The sequence below is a fragment of the Chroicocephalus ridibundus genome, chromosome 3, assembly GCF_963924245.1.
Source record: "Chroicocephalus ridibundus chromosome 3, bChrRid1.1, whole genome shotgun sequence".
Lineage (NCBI taxonomy): Eukaryota > Metazoa > Chordata > Aves > Charadriiformes > Laridae > Chroicocephalus > Chroicocephalus ridibundus.
In genome coordinates, this window is record NC_086286.1 from 25521528 (window position 1) to 25543127 (window position 21600).

At 37.6% G+C, this 21600-nt stretch overlaps 1 protein-coding gene across 1 annotated transcript in view; it reads left to right on the forward strand.

Annotated features, from left to right (window-relative positions):
- The window catches only part of USH2A (usherin), a 395028-nt gene that overhangs the window by 293003 nt on the left and 80425 nt on the right, over positions 1-21600 (forward strand). The window contains exons 48-53 of the mRNA XM_063328461.1: positions 763-961; positions 9030-9198; positions 12213-12434; positions 17656-17879; positions 20229-20442; positions 20816-21013. Of these exons, the coding sequence (XP_063184531.1) occupies positions 763-961; positions 9030-9198; positions 12213-12434; positions 17656-17879; positions 20229-20442; positions 20816-21013 (1226 nt within the window). The remainder of the gene's footprint in view (positions 1-762; positions 962-9029; positions 9199-12212; positions 12435-17655; positions 17880-20228; positions 20443-20815; positions 21014-21600) is intronic.

Sequence of the window (21600 nt, forward strand, 5' to 3'; positions counted from 1 at the left end):
CTCAAAATCAGAAGTCTTGAGTCTTACTTTTGAAAAACACTTGCATTTTGTACTTCTGATTTTATGTCAATGAAAATATTTAAACCCAGAAGTGTTTACTGATACTCTGATGAGTTCTTACTTTCTTTTAATTCTTTGATGAAGAATACAGTTCAGAGCAACATACTTTTTGTATGATTTTTTTGAAAGAGAAAAGACCAGATGAATACAAATCTATTCTAAATGGTGACTGAGCATGAGGTGAGTAAGCTGCACTGGCTACAGCTCAGAAGGCAAAGGGTGGTCTTTTGCCTCCTGACTGCCTGTCCTCCACCAGCTTCCTATCTGAGAATGGAACAGTCGCGCCAGCCACAAAAATAGTTCAAGTACACCTTTGCTAGAGGACCAGGAAGGCATATTGAATCCTTTCTCCTACCACTGAAATGAAACGAGTAAAATGCTCAAAAGTTTATTACACGTAAGTTTCCAGAAGTATGAACGAGATGTCTTTTAAATAGCAACCTTTAAGGACTTGGATTGCATGTGCAATTTATTTTCCCAGAGTATTATCATATATTGACACTTTTTTCAAACTTTTACACCCTTTGGTTATTAAAGCAGCTGTGAAATCCAGAGGAACATTTTGGACAGTTGAAAATATTTCACTCCATGTGAACTAGTATGAAATGGAACTACTGTGTGCTAATCCTTTAATGTAAGTATCCACAGAAGCATAAATACTTTAAATGGTTTAACAGATGTTAATTTTTCTGCTTATTGTAGATCTCTTCAAATCAACTGGGCATCACCAGGACAGCCAAATGGCATTATCCTGGGATATGAACTCTTACGTAAAGCGTGGCAGAGGTGTACCGCATCAAAGACTCCAAGAAGCAGCAAAAGTAATAGAATGTGCATATCATTAGAATGTAACAAGCATGAAAATATCTGTGGAGAAGTGTGTTATCATCCAGAATTGAAGGTATATGTATATTCTTAAGTTAGCGATGTAATGAAAAATTACACTTTTAGGAATAAGTCTGTAAACCAAACCTCTTCGGTTATTGGAGGAAGAGAAGTGGAGGGTTCTGCATCTTTTGATATTTTAAAATCAAGGCTGTGATACGCATCTTGAAACTTTGAAAATCGAATATGGATGTTTGAGCTCAGTACAGGGATAGCTGTGCAAAAATCTCCAACAGTGCATGTGAGTCATCTGATAACAAGTGATTCTGTTGTCTTAAGTCTGTGATTGTTGACTTTATTTCTCTTTTCAGAAGAAATGAATCCGTTAGCATTTATGAATGTATCTTGCTTTAACACTTCAGTTTGGAGCAATAGCACAGTTCTGAAGTGAATCTCCAGATTGATTTCATTTACTACATGCTGGTTCAAGGTAGAAGTGGTTTTAATACACGTGAATTAAATCCCTTGCACAGGAAGCTAAGACAGAACCTGTGTTTCAAAACCCCTTCAAATACAGTCCAGCTCTGGATGGGGACTTCAGGCTCCCAACCAGTCTGTGGACCAACTCATTTCACAAATATGCAGCTGAAGTTTCTTCTTGTCAGAAAACTTTGCTCCACATGCATAGTGCAGATGTTCATCCCAAGGAATCAGGCTGTATCTGATCCAAAGTATATCTCACAAGCCATGTGTAATGGAAGTGTGAGGTATCTCAGTTCCAACCCCTTGAATCCACTGATCAATCCCATTGTGACAAATTACGTGGTGGGTATATAAGTATATAGATCCCTGTATGTATTTTTGTATCCCACTTGGAACAATCAGTTTTGCTTAGCTGTGTGCCATAGATCACACACTGTAAACTACTAGAGGAGATTTTTTTGTTTGCTCAAGTATTCAGGTGTCTGTGGAGCGTATGATAGTTGTTCATATGACTCCTTTGGCATCAAGTGATTGTATTGGACCACTTAACGGCCATAGGAAATTTTCTAGGTGTACGCAGAATTTCAAAAACATTAGTAAAACTATAAAGCTGCTCTCTGTGTGAGGCATCATTTCTCAAACCCTACATGGCCAACAGTGGTTATTAACATGACTTGCTGTTTTGCCTCCGCCCTCGACTTCTTCCTTGGCTAAATGCTTAATGACCAGATTCTCCAGTACGGAAAATCTATTTAGATGCATCTACAAGTGGGTGGCTGTTACATGACAATGATGAGCAGCTCTGAATGGGATCCATTGTGGTTTGTCAGATGTATTTTTAAATTATGGCTATTTTCAGGTTAATCTTCATATGAGTTCCTGTTTAGGAGTAGGATCAATAGCGTCGCGGGAGCCTGTAATGGTTTTTATTGACAAATGAGGTAGAAAACTCTTAGTTTGAGAGTAAGATTTAATGTAATGAAATAGCGTCCCTATTTGTCAAAGGCATCATCACATCTTCCATGACTAAAGCAAACAATATGTATTCACAAGATTCCCTGTCAGACAAGACAGTAATTAAGGAAGTGAGTTATTTGAGGGGTTCAAATCAAAATATAAATTACTCCAGCCAATGTAGCTTTAGCTTTTGAGTTCTGTTGAAAGCAATATTATACTAAACATATATATTTCTGAAATCTTGCAAGTGAATTATGGGCAATCCTTTGTTCTAAAAGGTAAATTTACTTATTTCAAGTTTTTGGCCTGGTAGACTTTTTAATAGATCTTGGCATGTGTATGAGTCAAATGTGTATTATATTGATTTTAGAAGTTTTTTTCCTCCGTTTTTGGTTTTTTTTTTATCCTTCGTGTGTTTATGGTAACTTTGAGCTTGGAGGCTGTCCCTTTATAGCTTCCTGACTTTCTATTTTTTTCTAATTAATTTTTTATTATTTTCTTATAATGGTCTCTCTGTATTCTCAGAGGCTGTCATTAGGAGTGGGTGCTGTTTGGTTAAGTAATGGTCATATAATAAATGACTGGAAGGTCCACAGGAAACTGAAGCACTCATACATAAAATGAAGTAGGAGTAATTTTTGTGGGTGAATTGATTGAAATCCCCCTCCTGCTGCTTTGCCTGGTTTGCTACGTGTACACCCAGCAGCCATCCAAAATATCTGTTAGAGGTCTTGGCGCATCCGTGTTCCTCTTAAACTAGAGTCTGGGACAGGGAGAACGTAAGACCTTATGTGCCAGCCCTCTGTCCCACTTTTATAGAATTCAATGCCAATCTATGCCAGCTATAATGCTGAAGCATTTAATGCTAGTATATGTGGTCTTTAGATTCTACAGTTGAAGAAAAGCAACACTGACCAGCATACGCTTGTTCTAAAGAGAAATGCAAAGAGATGCCACTGAGAGTTAAATGCTGAGCAGCTTAAGTAACGTTCAGATCCACAATAATAAACAGGTTTTTTGTTTGTTTGATGATACGCTGGTCAGAAAAAGCAGGCAGGTTGCATATAGATAGTTACGATAAACAAATAGGTTGTGAAGTTCCCACTTTTGCTCAAGTGATTCATTGCATCTTGTATACAAGGCACAATGGGCCTAATTTCCCTCTTACAATTTCCTTGAATTCAGGAGTATAAAATAAAAGGAAAACTAGGCCTTTTATACAAAAATAATTTGGAGGTATGTTTTAGGTTGTTTATTAATATTTCCTTCTGGATTTATGGATTAAATTTGGCATCATCAACTTGCAATTGTAAGGCGCTGCAGAAAAAGAGGGACTAGTTAGTTATCATTTCTTATCTACATAAGAGATCACCAAAATATAATTCCCTCCATCCATGGAAACCAAAGCTTTTCAGTAATAGAAATACAAGGGTGTGTTTTCATTGCACAGCAGAGAGGGATAAGGAGACTCTTCATCTAGCATTGGATGAGTTGCATCCAGCTAAGTAGTGTGGTTATGTCAGAAAGGCAGTGATAAATAGCCTGGGTGCAGGGTTGCACCAGTATGTGTGCGCTGCCTTTGGGATCCAGGTTAGTACCTCTGCATAGCACTGTGCTGTGTAAATTAACCAGCCTGCTCAGAGCTGTCTTGGGAATCTCTAAAAGAGCAAACGACCTTTTCACTACAAGGGACATGTGTACATGCACATTCATGGGCTCATGTACGCCTGATATTAAGCCTAATGAAGACCAAAAAAGATTCCTACTACCCTAAATAATCTTTGCATCAGATCCCTACTTCTTGTTTCTAGTCGTTAATCCAGTTTTTTGCTTCAAAGTCAGAAATCTTTGTTATTTTAACTAAAGCTAACATAGTGCTGTGCCTGGTATCCTTACCTTGGTGTTTGTAATCAGACTTGGGTAGATTTATAATTCTTGAGAGCAGAAAGAATTTAGAAAGGGGTTTTTGTGTGTAGTTTTGCAGAAAAGCTGAGAATACACTCTCATGATGAATTTTGTTAGCTGCCAGGAGGGTCCCTGTGTCCTCTGTACCTTTAACAGTAACCCGTGCTGCTTGGGTGTTTCCAAGCTGCCAAAATTGACAGTCTTTTCCTAGCTGTTTTCAGTAAGGAGTGATGCATAACTCTATCCATATTTGAAATCTCAAAACAGACATCAGCTTACAGAGCACAGCTCATGAGATCTGCAGAGCTGTACTTCAATTAGCAAGGGAACGTGCACTAGCTTCACCCGTCAGGGAGCGTAATCTCAGTACGTACTGATGGGGAAGGCATTCCTGCGTTAGCCGTGTAGCTACTGAACTGTCTTTCTGTTGTTACTGGCATCCTGAGGTGAACATTGAAAATAATGAGACAGGTACAGTAAAAATGTAATTAAAATAGTGGCATAAAGGCTAATAATTTCCATACACAACGGCTCAGGAGTATGAACATCAGTGGTTAAAAGGGTCCTGACTGATGGTGTTAATACAGCTTCAGCACTTTTTATTTTCAGTAGCAACAAGCTGTATAAATCTGTGTTAATGAACTAACCAAATGTAACTCTGACATTACTAGGAGGTACAGGCTTATCCCTTTACTCACCACAATTAACAGGTGCCATTTGTTAAAAACACTAGCAGGACTCTTCTCTTTAAGGATAGGAGGAGCAAAATGATGGCTTGATAGCTAGCCTCAAAATCGCCGTTTTCAGGAGAGCAAACTAACACATTTTGACATTGGTGAAGGATATTCCGTCATTATTTATGTAACATTTACTATTAATGCTAGCAATATTGCGCAAATGCTTTTTAAGTTCTTTCAGGCTTAGAGAACCTTTAAGAAGATAACACTTCATGTATAGTGTGTGTTGTAACACACCTGAAAGATAGGAAATTAAATGCATTTTAGTAAGATAATATATAGTGATTTGTAACAGAATAACAATAATTTCTGCTCATGGATTTTAGATCTAAGGCTCTACCAGTTAGCAAAAGAGAACAGCAGTTTGAGAAAAGAAATGGGTGAGTAAGTATACTTAGCAAAAAAGGGTGTCTATGTAGATTCAGAGATAATTTAAGTAAAAAAGTATGAGCCTTGCTAATTTAAAATAGTACTTCTCACATGAGAACATGATGGGTCAATCATTACTCTGGTGTTCGCTCCACAGGCAGAAATTTTTAATGAACTCCTGCAGCTAATAGGAATTCCTTAGAGTGTTTTGTGAATTGCTATTTCACAAAGTGGCTCTGGCAGCAAGCGTTTGACAAGAAGGATAAACATGGCTGCCTAGCACATCTGTTTATTTGAGTAAATCAGTCCTAGCTCAACTGGCATGTGTCCATAAGGCCAGATAATATCCTTCAGCAAAGTCTTCAGCAAGCAGAGGGATCAGGGACGACACGATTTTAATTAAAAGAGAGCTGCATCACTAAGTTTGGAGTATTTTTAAAAAATTGTTAAAATATTGTGTAATCTTGCTGCCAGATTTGATAGCTAGTTACTCTGTGCTAGTGTCATGGCTGACTGGGCCTTTCTCAGGTGTCGTTATAAGCCTTTCTTTATGCCCAGCCCTTCCCAGTCCCTGTGCTCCTGGGTCACAATCCCTCTGTGTGCTTGGACGGGAGGATAACCACAGGTTTGAGTTGTACATAACTCAGTCTACCAATGTTTTTAAGGGCTCCCATGATAGCTAAGGATGAACATTTTGTATTGTCTCCACAGATAGTAAAGATCTCCTGGTTAGCAAGCGTATGTCAAGCATTCAACCCTCTCTACGAGGGTGAGATCTACAACCTGGCTAAAATGTTGGTATCACTGTATCTGATTGCTACGAGGCTTCTCCTCTTGTGTACATAGTAACACCATCCAGTTGGGACTGTCGCTTTTAGATCTAAGAGGATGAGATAATAATAACCTTTTGCCACTATAACTTTCAATCCATCTGCTTTTCTTCCTTGTCAATGACATAATTTTAGCATTACTTGAATGCATTTTATTTTATGGATTGATAATGCAGAATCATTATTCTGGTCTGAATATCAATGCAAATAGAAACTAACTATCTTTACAGGACTGCCAAAAAAGTGTTATTTAACAATTTACAGCTGACTGCAGAGGATGTTATGGAGCTACATAATAATAGCACCAACTATATCAATCGGTAATGCCAGATGAGAGTCTGAATGTGTTTTAGAGCTGACTGGGCCCCTTTTTGGAAGCTGCCTATAGGGTACTGAAAAATATTGAAGATCTTAAATCATTTTTAACAAGGAAAGGTAGCTGCTGAAACTATTGTAACATACCTGAGTGTTCAGCCAGGGATTTTCTTGAGGGAATTAAGGAGGAAAAGGAGAGACACCAGTAATAATACAATCTTATAAATAATGCTCCAACCAGAATGCTTTAAAGTTAGTAATAAAATGGCCCTCCCAGTATCTGTGTGAAATATGCAGAGCAGCTGTTTCTACTGAGGATTCACAAGAGAAGGGGCGTTTCTTAAAACTGGAAACACCGCATGGAAAGTAAAATGGCTGCTCAAGCACTTGAGCCTGGATAATGCCAAAGAGGTGCAAGTTTCTTTATCTGAAAGATGGAACGACTGTGCTTGGGTGAAATTTTGGTGGTGTACATCACTGAAAAGAAGGAAAGAGTACAGGGATGACAAATGAAATCCATGAAAAGAAGAGGAGAAATTGGGCTGGACAGATCACACAGGAGACACGATCCCAAGGGGCACACAAATTGGGACCAACAATGTGTGAGGAACATGTATTTGGCCTCCTTTCATGCAGGTGCGTTCAGCGTTTACTGCCTCTGGTGTCTCAAGCTCAGGATGCAGTAAAAAGGACAGGACAGAGGCTATTCTTTCCAAGTGTCAAGAGTTGTTGCTAAATGTGATCTTCTGAGGACAGCATGATAGCACTTGATTTGATATCTTTAAGAATGCTTTTAAATTACTTGGAAATACAGAGAGACCAGGTAATCTTGTAAGTTGCTTTGGACCCAATTGTAAATGAAGAAAAACTCAGCCTGGAGTGTGTGCCAGTCATAAAAAAATATCCAAAAGATGGGAAGCAGAGAAGAGGTGTAAAGCAGAGTCTTGACATCTTAACTAATGATCTGGAAGAAAGAACAGTAGGTTAATTAAATTCAAAGATTGGATTATATTACCAGTGACAAGGTGGACAGCAAAATAATATAATAGGACCTACGGAGACTCTAAATTCCTCAACAGGAAATGACAAAATTCAGCTACATTGGTAGTCTAAAACATGCTGAATGAGAAAGCGTGCTGGAACAGCAGAATGCTGTTTGACAGAACAAAGAATATAAAGTTACAAAACCTCAAAATACAGTGAGGAAAGAAGAACGCCTTCTGCCCTGCCTCGTGTTAATTTTCGGTTACATATTGTTTATGCATTGTGAATTGTAACTTCAGAACCTGACCTAATACTCCCAAGGGTGATTGAGTAAAGGCCATTCAAAACTGAACAAAACAAAGCATCATGTATTCACGTAGAAGTCAGAAAGAATTTGTTTATGACTTAAGAAAAGTCATAATTTTTTTCTAGCATGTACATATTTATGTTAACATTATGAATGTAATACAAATTAGGTGTCCTGAGACTAGTAATATACATTTCGTAAAGTTTTTTGTTAGCTAGTAACTAAAGTACCTAGGTAAACAAAAGATCCTTCTAGAGGAACCCTTTCTTTCTTTGCTGCTAAGATAACCTGATTTAGAACGTGGTTAAGTAAGGAGCAGAAGTGCTCCATGTCGAAAGAAAACAAAGGAGCAGCTCTGTGCTAACTTCTGTGCTGTGCTGCCAACTGCATTTGCTGTCTAGCTGTTAAGAGGCAACCTTCTGGCTAATACAAGTTGCACTGACTGTAGGTTCTGAGGTTACAATTTTTAGGACGATTCTACTAACTGTTCTGTATGGTTTACTGTGTCTGCAGCGTGCCAGTCCATTGACACGGGAGTAAATGTACAAATAATTATTTGATTGCTCAAGCGTATAATTTTCTCGACAGCACCTAGAAAGAAGTCCACAGTTAAAAGACCTTTTCAAAATTCATTTCCATGTAAATTTTGTTTGGAAAAAAGAAATCCCTATATAAATGCTATTCTCTTGAGATCGGATTGTCTGAAGAACTGCGGTCATAAATAAGTGATCATGTGCTATAAGAAGAGAATTCCACTTATTTTTATGTGAAAGAAAACCCAAAAGCTCATATTGGGAAATACTGTTTTTTAGTTGTAAGGGTTTCAGATGACATGTTTCATCATCAATGAGTGAATAAATAAATAAATAAATAAGAATTGGGGAGAAAAGAAGAGGATAAGGTAATTATGGCTTATATCTACATATTGCAATCTACTCCGTGTTGAGAGACTCAAACAGCCTGTAAGGCATAGGAAGATGATTCCTATTAATGGACTATTTTATTAAGGTGCAGTATGGTTCAAAGCCACAAAATAGCAACATTCTGTCAGACACACAGCAGTTTATTGAAGTCTGATAATGCTGGAGGGCACAGGATTTTAGAAAAGTTACATTTTATTTGACTGCAGTCATATTAGTGTCTGTACTAGGATGTGTTGTACATGTTTTCATATACGTTGTTTTGCTGGAGGACATATTATGTTCTGTTTAACAGATATTGCCTTACTGATTTTTTATTTTTTTTAACTACTTCTAGGTATGTTGTAATGGGATTCTGCACGACAATAAACCTGGCTTCCAATGCTGTGAGGACAAGTACATTCCATTTATTCTTAATTCACCAGGGGTTTGCTGTGGTGGTCAGATACATGCTGTGCAACCGAAACATCAGTGCTGTGGTGGTTATTACACTAGGGTATTAGCAGGTAAGAGACAACTCCTTTCAAGTGCTTGAAAGAAACAAAACAACAAAGTTGATATAGCTGTTAAACCAAGGAGAATGAAAACATAGAAATAAATGTGGGATTTATCAAGGTTTCTAGATGTCTTTGAGACCTGTGTTCAGTGGGATAAGCAAAGAAAATTGCACTGACTTTGTCTTCTAAACACAGTACACGCTGTTTATACAAGAAAGGCTTAATTGATGAAACCTGATGATTGGGTCATTTCCCAGAGAACTAATTTATGCCAAACTATACTTAATTGCAGTAAGTGCTGCATAATGGGGAGGGCAGTTCTGCTTAATAGGAACACCATCAGGCAATTTAGTGGTGCGGTTTAGTTCTCTGCTTGACTTGACCCCATGTGATTTTCCCTAGCCATTTCTTTTGTGGAACAATTGTTAGCGGTTGGGGTTGGTATTATGGATTACATCACTTTTACTTGTTTCTGCGTTGTCTACTCTTTGTTTCTACCAATGTTACAGATTCAAAGTACACATCCCATATCTATTATCTTTGATGGAAATTAATCCTTTTCTTAAGGCTGATCGTACTCTTATTCTCAGAACTGTTTGGGAAGTTTGCCAAAACTGTGCTATTGTCCGGAGTTTGGTTTTCCAGTTTGTTGGTGGGTTTTTGACAGGGAGAGGGGAGGAAAAGGGGGAGGAGAGCCCTTTCGGGGGCAGTGTTCAGAGCATATATCTCTTTGTAGGCAATTGTCAGGTCAGGAGCTAAAATGCTTCCATTACTCATGAGCTGGCATGCATTCCCTAGGCTCAGAAATGCTTGAATTTTTGCCAACACATTCAGCACATCCCAAGTTCTGATCCTCTGAAAAGTAATCCATATATCACAATATTAGAATGCCTTCCATGATGTCACCAGAAAACTGCTATCACATGGAAGAACCACAGAAGAGTATTTTGCTGGCCTCATTAATCTCAATGCACCGAAATGGAGAGATTATACTGTGACCTCTGTCCCCATCCAGTGGTCTGTGTTAACTAGCTTAATGTTGTTTACATCAAGAAAGAAAAGCATAGTGAAACAGAATGTCTTATGTCTGAAAGTAGTTCTTGTTCAGTCAGCAGTCCACAAGCATGAAACTGTGAGTGTTTGAACATGATTTTAAACATTTTTTTTCCTAAGTACACTTGCTGCATTCTCTTTTTCCATACTCTAAAGGGCAGCAACATGAACAATGTTGGTCACTTTTTTCTTTTTTATTTTTATAAATATGCTAATAACCTCAAGCTAAATGTTAATGTGGGTCATTCTTTGATAAGGATAACAATTAACTGGTAAGACTGCATGGTAGTTTTCAGAGAGGGAACATTTTCAAGCCTAGCTTGGAATGGATCCCATTTTGAGAGGTTAATGAGAAGGTTACTGATCCTTTGTGTCTTATGTCTAATAGTTCTTTAAAAAAAAAACAGTTTTATTTCCAATAGATGTAAGCTACATTCTGTGTTTTAATATTTTCTCTGTGTAGCAACTAAATTAGTTTCTGAGGAATGCAGGAAAATATGATGAAGTATCTAAACTGATTATATCTATTATACTCTAAAAATTTGTTCTCATCTTTTTTTTGTTTATTATTGACTTTATTTGATAAAGTTATTTATACAGGAAACTCTCTAAGCATACATATTTCCCAGATGTTGTTTGGCCAGCTTGATAGCTCTAGATGTACTGAAGCACAGTGGGCTGAAGGCATGAAGATTACAAATTAGCAAGGCAGGAATCTCAGTTTCTGAAACAGTAGTGCACAAAGAAGTGCAAGCATCCATCCCAGAACTAAGATGAGAGGAGAGATTCTTAAAGCAGAGCAGCACAAATAATGCTACTACCACCCAGGCACCTCTTCGGCAAGGAATGGGGGGGGGAGGAAAACAGCGTTCTCCCTCACCTGTTATAATCGCATCCCATGTTTATTTCTGACAAAAGGTGCATTGGTTTTAGGGCTCTCTGTCTGTAATTGCCAACCTTGCAGAAGAAAAGGACTTGAAATATTACTTTCAGTGATAAAAATGAGTTGTAAAAATCAAAACACATTTCTTCTATTAACAATCAGGAATCCTAATACTTTAATCACCCCTATTACACATCTTCAATAACAGAACAAAACCCTACTCCTTCCAAATGACATTAGAGACACAGAAAATGTTGCAACACAGAAATATAATACAAAAATGTAACGTTTAGAACACTGGATCAGATCAAGTGCAAACACTAGCGAATGAAAAATTATTGCCATTTACCATAATTTTTGTATCCTTTATAGCAGTATCTACTTCATTCATAGCACCCAGTTTATCGCAGCCCAGCCCAGCCCACCCCACCATTACAGTGTCAGTCTCATTGGCAGCCTCATCCTAAGGCCTTTTCCTGCAAAAGCTGGTGTTTTTTCCTAAGTAGAAGCTAAGCCCACTGATTGTGACGGTGGTATTTAATTTTTAAAGTGAGTTTAATCTTTAAGTTCTTTGGGAGATGAAGTCCTGAGCAACACTGAAAAACTCTTTCAGCAATGCGAATTAGTCCTTCAAAAGGACATTCCAAAGTTTGGAATGATTTTTGAGGAGACAAGGAAATTCTTTGCTGAGAATAAGTAGGCTTACTGTTCTGTTAATCATAGCAAGAACGAACTCTGCTATGTAGCTGACTCTACTTAAAGGTTTTCATCTGTATAATTATCATATTTACAGAAAGTATTTTTGTTGCTTTTCTCATTTTGTCTCTGTCATGCTTGAATTTTGATATCTCATGGAGCCTTGGCCCTGAATTCATTAATGCATGTTTCTTTAATTGTTATTATAAATGAATATAATACTTTTATAGCATTCTAAAGTACCAAGTGATTCCATGCTTTCACACGGAACGTTTTGTACATGAAGCTACTAGTGTGTGAACTCAGACTTGTTGCTAGCAGATGAAAGCCTCTCAGGGATTCCAAGAGCTATAAATGCATAAAATCTTTAATTGCATTCTTAAATTGACAGGAGAAGTATGTTGCCCTAATGGAGAGCAAAACAGAGTTTCAGTTGGAATTGGTGACTCTTGCTGCCAGGGAATGCCTTACTCCACGTCGGGCAATCAGATCTGCTGTGGTGGATCCCTCCATGACAGTTTCAATCAGCAGTGCTGTGGTGGAGAAGTCATAAGCACAGACTTGGTCTGTTGTGGAGATGAAGAAGAGGGGACTGCACACAGACCTCTCACAGGTAAGCGATAAGTTTTCAAGGGTCTTCATCTTTCTAAATCTCTTGTGACACAAACCATTCAGCGGTGACACACTCAGATTTTAGGTGTGTATGCCAATTTGTTAAATGATGTTGCCCTTTATTCACCTATTCTGATAGACTGCAGAATGGTGAGCTTTCAATATGCCTTTGTCCAAAAGCTGTAGGGGCTGGAGGCACCAGAAAATTCAGGAGTGCGTGATCTTTCATTATGCCAGTCAGGAAATAGGACCAGTCCCCTTTCAATGGGTAGAGCAGAGGTTAGACTTGGCCGCCTTGTGCTGCCATGGATCCCAGCACAGGGATTTTCCATTTGCTCTGAAGATGTGGCGTTAGTCACCTAGTAATTGAAGATTACGGTGCTTGGTGGTCCATGTCCCTCACTTGTGAATCTCCATAGGGGTAAACCTGCTGCGATTTAAAATTAAGAAAACTTAATCCCTAGCACTAGTCACTTGTTCATCTGGTGTATCCCATTAATCTCTTGCACGCCATAGGATGTTACTCCATCACTCAGAGGTACAATCTGAACCCTCCTTCCTTGTAAAGCATTCTGTGACTAGCTGGTGACAGCGATTGGAGGTATTATTACAAAGCCTATTCAGGTATTTTCATGTGTCTTTTCTTTCCAGAGTTATTAGACAAATTACATGCCATCAGCCTTAGGCTTTCTCAGCCTGACAAAAAGACTTCAGAAACAACTGTGGTCTCAAAGGGGAGCCCGATTTCAAAACACAGAAATAATGAAGGTTTAGTAGCCAATTCTGCTTGGTGTACAGAGATGAGTGATGCAGTGCTTTCGCCATATGCGTGCCAATTTGAGCCTCTAGTTGTACAACTAAGGATCTCAATATATAACGAAGAATCCAGATCGGAAGGCTGAACTCCTCCTTTCCCAAAAAATGAGCCCTATCTTCTGCTTATTTTGTATTCGGTGGATCCTTCAGCTGCTGTTGTATCCAAAGTACCGTAGTTCTGTGTTGACTGTTGGGAAGGGCTAATCAGAAGAGCCATCGCAAGGCTTTCTGCGGTTTCTATGCTCTCCTTCCCTTCTGGTGGTGACTCATGGAGTGAGTGCTGTGAACAGCACCGCTTGCATGATTTTAGCTCCCCCTCACTGTGGTCCCTAATTGTGCCTGATCTACAGCACCTAGCAGGGCTCACGATATCAGCTCCACACAAGGCCCTCTCGCATTGCCACGCATTGTGTGGCTGCCACAAGACGGGGCTGGCTCATAAAACATCTCTTTATGTACTTTATTACTTAAACTCTTTTATTTGCCTGCAGGAGCCCTTTAACAAAATCACATTGAATTGACTTTCTCACACCAAATCAAATCTCCCTGGTCCCAGTTCAGTTGTCTTTGTCAATATGTATTTTATAAATGGAGTGAATTAACAGATGCTGTTGGAACAGAACTGCTGGGGTAGCGTTTATGTTTTTACTGCTCTCTCTGGGCAGATGAGTTGTGTAGGAGTGTAATACAGGTATCTTGGGATGAAAGTTATGTTCTTCATTTCAGTATATATGTATTCTTAACAGTTTTTTTCCTTAAATATATTTATTTAAAAAACCTTTATGCCTCTCTTTTTAAAATGTGTTTAGCCTATAGCGCTCTATCATTTACACCATTTTTCTTGAGAATGGGTCAGGATGACATTTTTTTGGCTATTAAAAAAGAAAACAGTGGCTTTTTCATCATTTACAGGTTTTCTGTGAGGACTTTATGCTGTGAGCCAGCATACAGCTGAACACAAATACAGATTTGAAAGATGAATTAGCACCATAGTTGAAAAGAGATCATATTCTTTTGCATTAAGCATAGAATAGATTGTGGTTTCTTATCATATCGTATACATCACGCTCAATAGGGTTTTGCTTAATTTCTTAGAGTAGTTCAGCCTTGCTAAATACATCATGAAAATGCACAAGCCAGGCACAAAAATCTACCTGGTCCCTGTCCCTACTATTACAATGATTCTAATGGAAAAAATACACTCACATAAAAACATAATTTACTTATCATTGGCAAATGGATAAGTAGAATTTTGCAAGAATATGGTAATTGGAAAGCTGATCTCATTGTCTAGAAGGAGAAGAGATAACAGGGGTGGCTTTATGCAAAAGCTGAAATGCTTCTGAAGCTTTGTTTTGTAGTTGGCAATGAATGCCATGGTTAAAAATATAATGACAATTTAAAGCTTTTGTTTGGGAGTTTTTGTTTCTTGAAAAAACTATAGAAGAAAAACATGATCGCTACAAGTGCAAGTCTTGTGCACAGCCTTATTGTTGCATGACCAGTTTGAAATCAGCGTGTTTCTGCAGAATGTAGACCCAGGTTTGCACTGAATGTTGGCTTAAAGGTAGAAGTTTTTCATTTGCCATTGTATACCTTTTTCAGAGAGCCTGTCCTGGAAAAAGAGATGCTTTTTCCATCTCACATTACTCTTTTTTTTTTTTAATTTCTTTTTTCATAGGTTTTATTTTTCACCCCTTGTTGGCCTTATTTAGTGGGGTGACCATAGAGACATCTACTGGCAAAGGCTGGCAGTGATGCCATTGTATACACACATCCTGAGCCCCACTGCTGCAATGCGATTATTCAAAGTTGTCTATTTCTGGCTATAAAGGATAATGTCAGCTAAAACCACTCTTGGATTTTCTCTTTAAAAAAAAAAAAAAAAAAAAAGAAGAAGAAAGAAAAAAGCAGCTAGTAAAATGCCACTATACTGACATCCCAGAGTCATGAAAGATGATGCTTTGTACTCTTGCGGTTCCTGATCTGTAGTAGTTGCAATACCCACATGTAAGCCAAGGATTTTTGGAGTAGTTTGCAATGTACACTGGCTCTGTATTTTGTTGATCCTCTATTCTGGCTCCAAAGGCTAAGCCTTTTAATACTCATTTTTCCCTTTTGAAAGCAATGGTTTTGCAGATTTACTAAATTAGTAATTCATCACTCAGCTATGTTTGTAATTTTTTTCAGTTGCTGGGGATGAACATGAAATAATTGTTGACAGAAATCACTGCTAGCAGGAAGTGTCTTTTCCAGCCCATGGATTTTCTTTTTGCTGTAATGCATTATATGCCTACAAAACATAAATATATAAAGCATGACACGCACATTCCAGCAGATTTACAAACAAATAGTTTGTATTTTGATATTTTGCTGAATTCAGCAAGGTTTTGTAGGAATTTCTGGATCCTTAAGCAAGTGCTTTTAGAAGGCAAATCAATCCGTCAATATTACATGGTCCTGTTTTGTTTTTCTTGGAGCATATTTAAAATTGTACATTTGAGGTGTCAAGGTTCAGGAGTCAAGTGCTACATGTGATAAATTAAGCAAAGGTCAGAGGCTATGCAATGCAGTTTCAGAAGATTGTCTACCTCTGCCTTTGCAGCTCATTCATGCTGAAGTGATGCACTATGGGAATTACTACCAAACTCCGCTCTGCAACATCTGCTCTCCCTAAGTGAGTTAGTGCACGTCAGACATCTTTATGTCAGAATATTGCAGTGATGGATGCAGTCTTCAGAAAATGCTGCATAAAAATCTGGTGTGCCGTTCTGGCCATTAAGTGAAATTACTATTTAAATTAATGGCGCTGTCACAGTTTATCTGTGCAAAGAATGAACGCTGATTAGGGTATTAAGTAATTAGCAATTTATCACACTGGAACAAGGTTGATAATAATTAAAGAAGTAATGGTTTACCAAAGAAACTAGAAAGGGAGTCACTTCTTGTTATGTGAGTGAAATCTTGGCTGAAAAATTTAATTCAGTTAAACAAAGATGAGGTTCGCAGTGAAAGAATACAGCCTTGTTTGTTTCAATTGAAAAACAGTTCATTATCAAAATTTTGGTTTGCCTGTCAAAAGTCCCTTGGGGCTGTCTGAGGTGCTTATTGGTATTGAATTGAGTCATTTTCTGCATTAATTTTCTACTTAAAATCGGTAGAATCTGAGGACGATTTGGAAAAAGGGTGTGAACAGGCAGAAATATTTACATCTCAGAGAGCTGGTGATCACAGTTTGATTTCTGTGAATGGAACCAGCCCTGAAAATAGGTAAAGTATGAAAGTGACACCATTTTGAGTCCTTCCAGTGATTGGAATGAAATGTTCTGAATGCTTTAGCAGGATCATACCCTTAAAGAGTAATTTTCATTCTGTATGACTTCCTAAGAGAGATTTGCTAAAATAAATTGCAGTGAGAAAAGCCGCGACTTTTGCATGTGTTTTAAATGTCTACGTACTACAGAAATTATGTCAAATACAAATTGCTTTGCAGATGTAACAGTATATTACAGAACTGGGTTTTTTTTTTGTGATGTCTTCCTAGTTGAATTAGTAACATTTATTTCACTGTCAATTATAGAGGTGTTTGTAGCATTTGCTTCACAGTTAAAACCTACCCCTTTCTTTAAATGGTGTGGGGTTCAAGGCTGGTATTTCACAGTTGCAGAATCGTTTATGTGAATATTTGGAAAACTACCGTGGTTATGACACGCTTTTACTTTTAAAATAAAATTATTAAAAATAGAAGAAAGACTGTGGAATTAACTTTGGCAGCTTATCGATTCCACTACAGAAATGCAAATTATATTTAGATATTAACTTTTTAAAGAGTAATTCTTTGTATCAGTTGACTGAAGCTGCACTGTGGGTATTTGGCAAATCACCCATTCGGTTCTACATACCTAGTATGAACCCACACTTTAAAACATAAAATATAATGTGAAACATTCTGGAATGCTAAAATGCACTGTTGGAAGGCTGCCCATGTAAGGGGGGGATGAATGCAACCTGACTGGAAAGTACATGGAGAAGCTTTCTCAATTTCTACGTTCTACAGGAAATTTTCATCAACAGTCTGTCTTCGACCGCTGCGCACAGTACTTTGGCATGGTTTTTCATAGCAAAGGTTCTTACACAAGTTCAGCAATGGTGTAAGTTGATTGTAGGGGATCCCTGTTTATTCCTCTAATTCTTGATTGTTTTCAGCAGGTCTAGAAGTCAGGACGCTTATTCAGCCACCTCACATTAGAATTTAATCTCGCTTTAGCTAAATCTGCATAATTCCAGCTGCTGCTGGTTTTATGCCAAGCTATATGCATTCAGAGCTTTCTCCTTTATTTATCTATCTATTTATTTATTTATTTAAATTTCATATTCAGATATATTTTTTTGGTTTTTGGTTTCAGGGATGTTCTGTTGTGGGCAGGAATACGTGAATATGTCAGATACCATATGCTGCTCAGGTTCCAGTGGTGAGTTCCTAGCACATGTTAGGAAGAATAACCAAGTGCCAGTAAAATGCTGTGAGACTGAACTTATTCCAAAGAACGAAGAATGCTGTAATGGAGTTGGATATAATCCTTTGAAATATGTTTGCTCTGACAAGATTTCAGCTGGAATGATGATGAAGGTAATTGATAGAAAATCTCTCGGTAGCTCCGATTTGACGATGGAAAGAGAAATACACTGTTCATAACTATTTTTCTAAAATAGGAATATAAAAACTCTTGTGTGCATTATTCATTTTCACATTACATCCATATTAATACCGAATGAGTTCACCATGATTGATGTTATTGCAATGAATTCTAAAGGAATTAATAATGATTAGCTGCCTCTGTGAAGTGTTGCCCAGCACTTCAGATTAGTGCAGTGGCTAAAAGCTGGCACACTAACAAGACTGGCATGTATAGGCAGCTTCCATCCTGTGACCAAAGTTCCTGATGATGTTCCTTAAGGGAAAATTGAAATTGAAGTGGCCAGTTCTGAAGTATAAAAATGCTATTATATTTCAGTTTGGGCAGGCATAAGACATAGATTCCAACCTCCTAAAAAAAAAAATAAGTAAAAATAAAGCAACTAATATTTTCTTGGTGGACTTAATCCTGATCCTATAGAAAACCAGTGGCAATTTTGGATAAGTTTCATCAGTACTAGGATAGGTCCCTGTAAAACTTTTAGCAACAATATGGGTATTATATTTTTGGTGCCTTTCATGCCTAAAGAATGACACGGTTTATTTTCACTATGTTTTAATGTAAGATTAAACTGGGCACCATAAAGGCTAATTCCATCTTTTCTAAGAGTGGCCAGTGACTGTAGGTATCAACGTGAGACAATTTGGCCATCTTTCAAAGCTGCAAAGTCTTGCAACTCTGGTTGAATACAATAGAAATCTTCAAGAATCAGCATCTTGGTGTTATACATAAACTGTAAAAATATTGTCAACTGTTATTATAACTGTTATCATTATTTATATTTATATTGTTTATATTTTTATATTATTTATATTTTGAGAGAGGGAGAAAGTGGGTGAGAGAGAAAGAAAGAGGGTTGGATATTGTGAATTCTACAATATGGAAATCAGGTAGATATTATTGAATTTATCACTAAAGTAGAAAGAAAAACGGATCACATCCTGACGCATACAGGTGTTCCTGTATCCTTTTTGTTCATCTGCTAAGTTAATACACAAATATTTTTCCATCTTCTCCTTTTCATGTCATTTCATTTTCAGACTGAATAATTTTCTCCCAGAGAAAATCCAAGTGTTGTGATGAGTCAGCTACAGTTCCTCAATGCATTGTATTAGTAGTTCACGCAAGGCAAAAAAATGGCTGAGAATAGGTTAATGAATTCTGGAAGATAACATGCTAGATCCATGCCTTAGGTATAATGTTATAAACAAAGGAAGTGCTTTGTGTTTCATTTACCCACAGTAGAAAAGAGATAGCAGCCCTGGCTTTCTGATACGTATAGATTTACTAACATTAAAAGGACTGATATTCTGGGACATATTCTGGAGCTATTTTATATGTGAATCCTATCCATCTATATCCTACATCTTATATTGATAATCTATGACAATGTAATTTTTGTGAAAGCCCCAAGTTTGGGAAATTAAATTAGCTGAGGTTCATAATCAGCTAACAAACTAATTTCAATAGGTGAATTAAGGAAGCATTAGATACAGTCTGTTTGTTCTTCATTCTAAAGTTTGTAGCCTAAAGGGCAGAAATATTTGTAGCAAATATTGCAGTACATTTCTTCCTGCAGCAACCTATATTTTATGAGAATTACTGCTCTCTAGCTTATGGTTTGGCAAAAATATTATTTCATGAATTTTAATGGAAACTTGTGGATGTTCAGTGTATATTTCTATTTCTGTGAATTGTTCTTTATGGGTTAAATCTTATATCTGCATCAATGTTTGCAGAGGTCCTCTTATTGCAGCAAAACTGCTGTTTAGGAGTGATGTGGTAGAGGATACGATTTATATCACCCATGGATAGAGTTCTCAGCCGTGACAGCTGCCAAGGAATTGCATAGAGCCCTCTTGTGTACTTGGCAAGCTGTGTGAGGAGCTGGGAATTTGCTACTGATTTGCCACGGGATATTGGCCTTTGCAGGGGCAGCATGTTCAAATTCTCAGATAAAATCCTGCTCTTATTTGATTATAGACTCTTCTGCTTTCAACAAACCCAGCCATTTGGGCTTCCAGTGGTTAACATTTGTGATGTTCTCATGTAAGAACCCTCAAGAAGAATGTTTCTTTTAGAAAGGATTATAAAAGCATTAATGACCAGAGACAGTAGACAGGCCAAAGGCTGAAAAGGTCTCCCATATGCTAGAAATACCAATGTACTCAATGTGGTTACTTGATTTTTACATTGCATAAAGACAGAGAAATACTAATGGAAGCATTTGTAAAGAAAGGAAGATGCGATAAATATATTCAAATTTTATGTGTATTCCTTAGGTAAAAGAAGAGTGCAAGGCTAATATCCTTTGCCCTTTATCTATGGAGGCAACAGCACACTGTGGAAAGTGTGACTTTGATCCTAGGGAGAGCATCTGTGCGTGGATAAAAGGTTCACAGAGTGCTACAGAAATGGAGATAAAGGAAGGTGTGTGTCCAGAGACTGAAGAAGAGACTGTCTACACGGGGAGTCCAAACCAGTATTCATTTACAGGTAAGGAAAATTGGCATATCGGGTTGGCAATTTGCTAGTGCATTTAATTCACTCTGGAGAAAAAGTTGTCCTGAATGCTATCAAGTATTCTAATTAAATGTGAAGCAATTGTAGTGAAGTAGCATTCTTTAAGAATTAATCTGTGACAGTATCTTCAGGGAAATGAAATGAGTAGCAAGAAACTCTGTGAATACATAAGGTCTAAACCTACTTTAACAGAAGTTGGTAGAAGTATTGCTCTATTTGAACAACTTCCATATCTATCTGTCTTTAAACACAGAAGTAGTCCCATAGGCACAGAAAAAAAATAAACCAAAAGTATTTTGTATTTTCATGACTGAGATGATCCATATGTAACTTTTTCTTCTCCTAGACCTGAACCTCGAACCTTTTATCACATATGAGTACAGAGTGGCTGCTTGGAATAGTTATGGAAGAGGCTTCAGTGAAATTAGTAGAGCTGTCACTAAGCAAGATGTGCCACAGGGTGTAAGTCCACCAAAATGGGCCAAAGTGGATAATCGGGAAGACATGATACTGCTAAACTGGGAGGAACCACTTCAACCAAACGGTATTGATATATGTTAAAAAAAGACTATGTTCTGTCATTCACTGGCAGTGTTCCAAAATCACAAAATGTTGCTTATTTAATCACTGGCACTGAAATATATGTATTCCTAACCTCTGCAAGAAGGATTTGCTCTAGGATGAGATCATTTTCATTGCAGATAAGAGTAGAGTCTAATTTCACAGAAGACAATTTAGTATGTCGCTAAGAAGTGCCCAGAAGCTTCTTTTGAGAACAGTTGTAATAATAATCGGAAAATATGATCAGAAAATCACAATCATGTTACAAAATATTTGGGGAATGGGGAGGGGGGGAGTGCAGAGTGGATGTTATTCATGTTTCTTTCGGGAAATCTTGCTTATTATTTTCAAACAGTGAGAAAACTTGGAATAGCTCTCAATAAAAATTGAGAAATATTGAGATGTTGATGTAGAGGTTGAGGAGAGTAGCTGGTAATTGACATTAGCCGTTTAAACAGGATGATTGTTACAGTGGTCGCCTAGAGATTTAATTTAATATTTTCTGTGTGCGGAGTAAGTTATTATAGTATACCATCACATGGGATTTCTCAGCTAACAAAAGGGAAAACT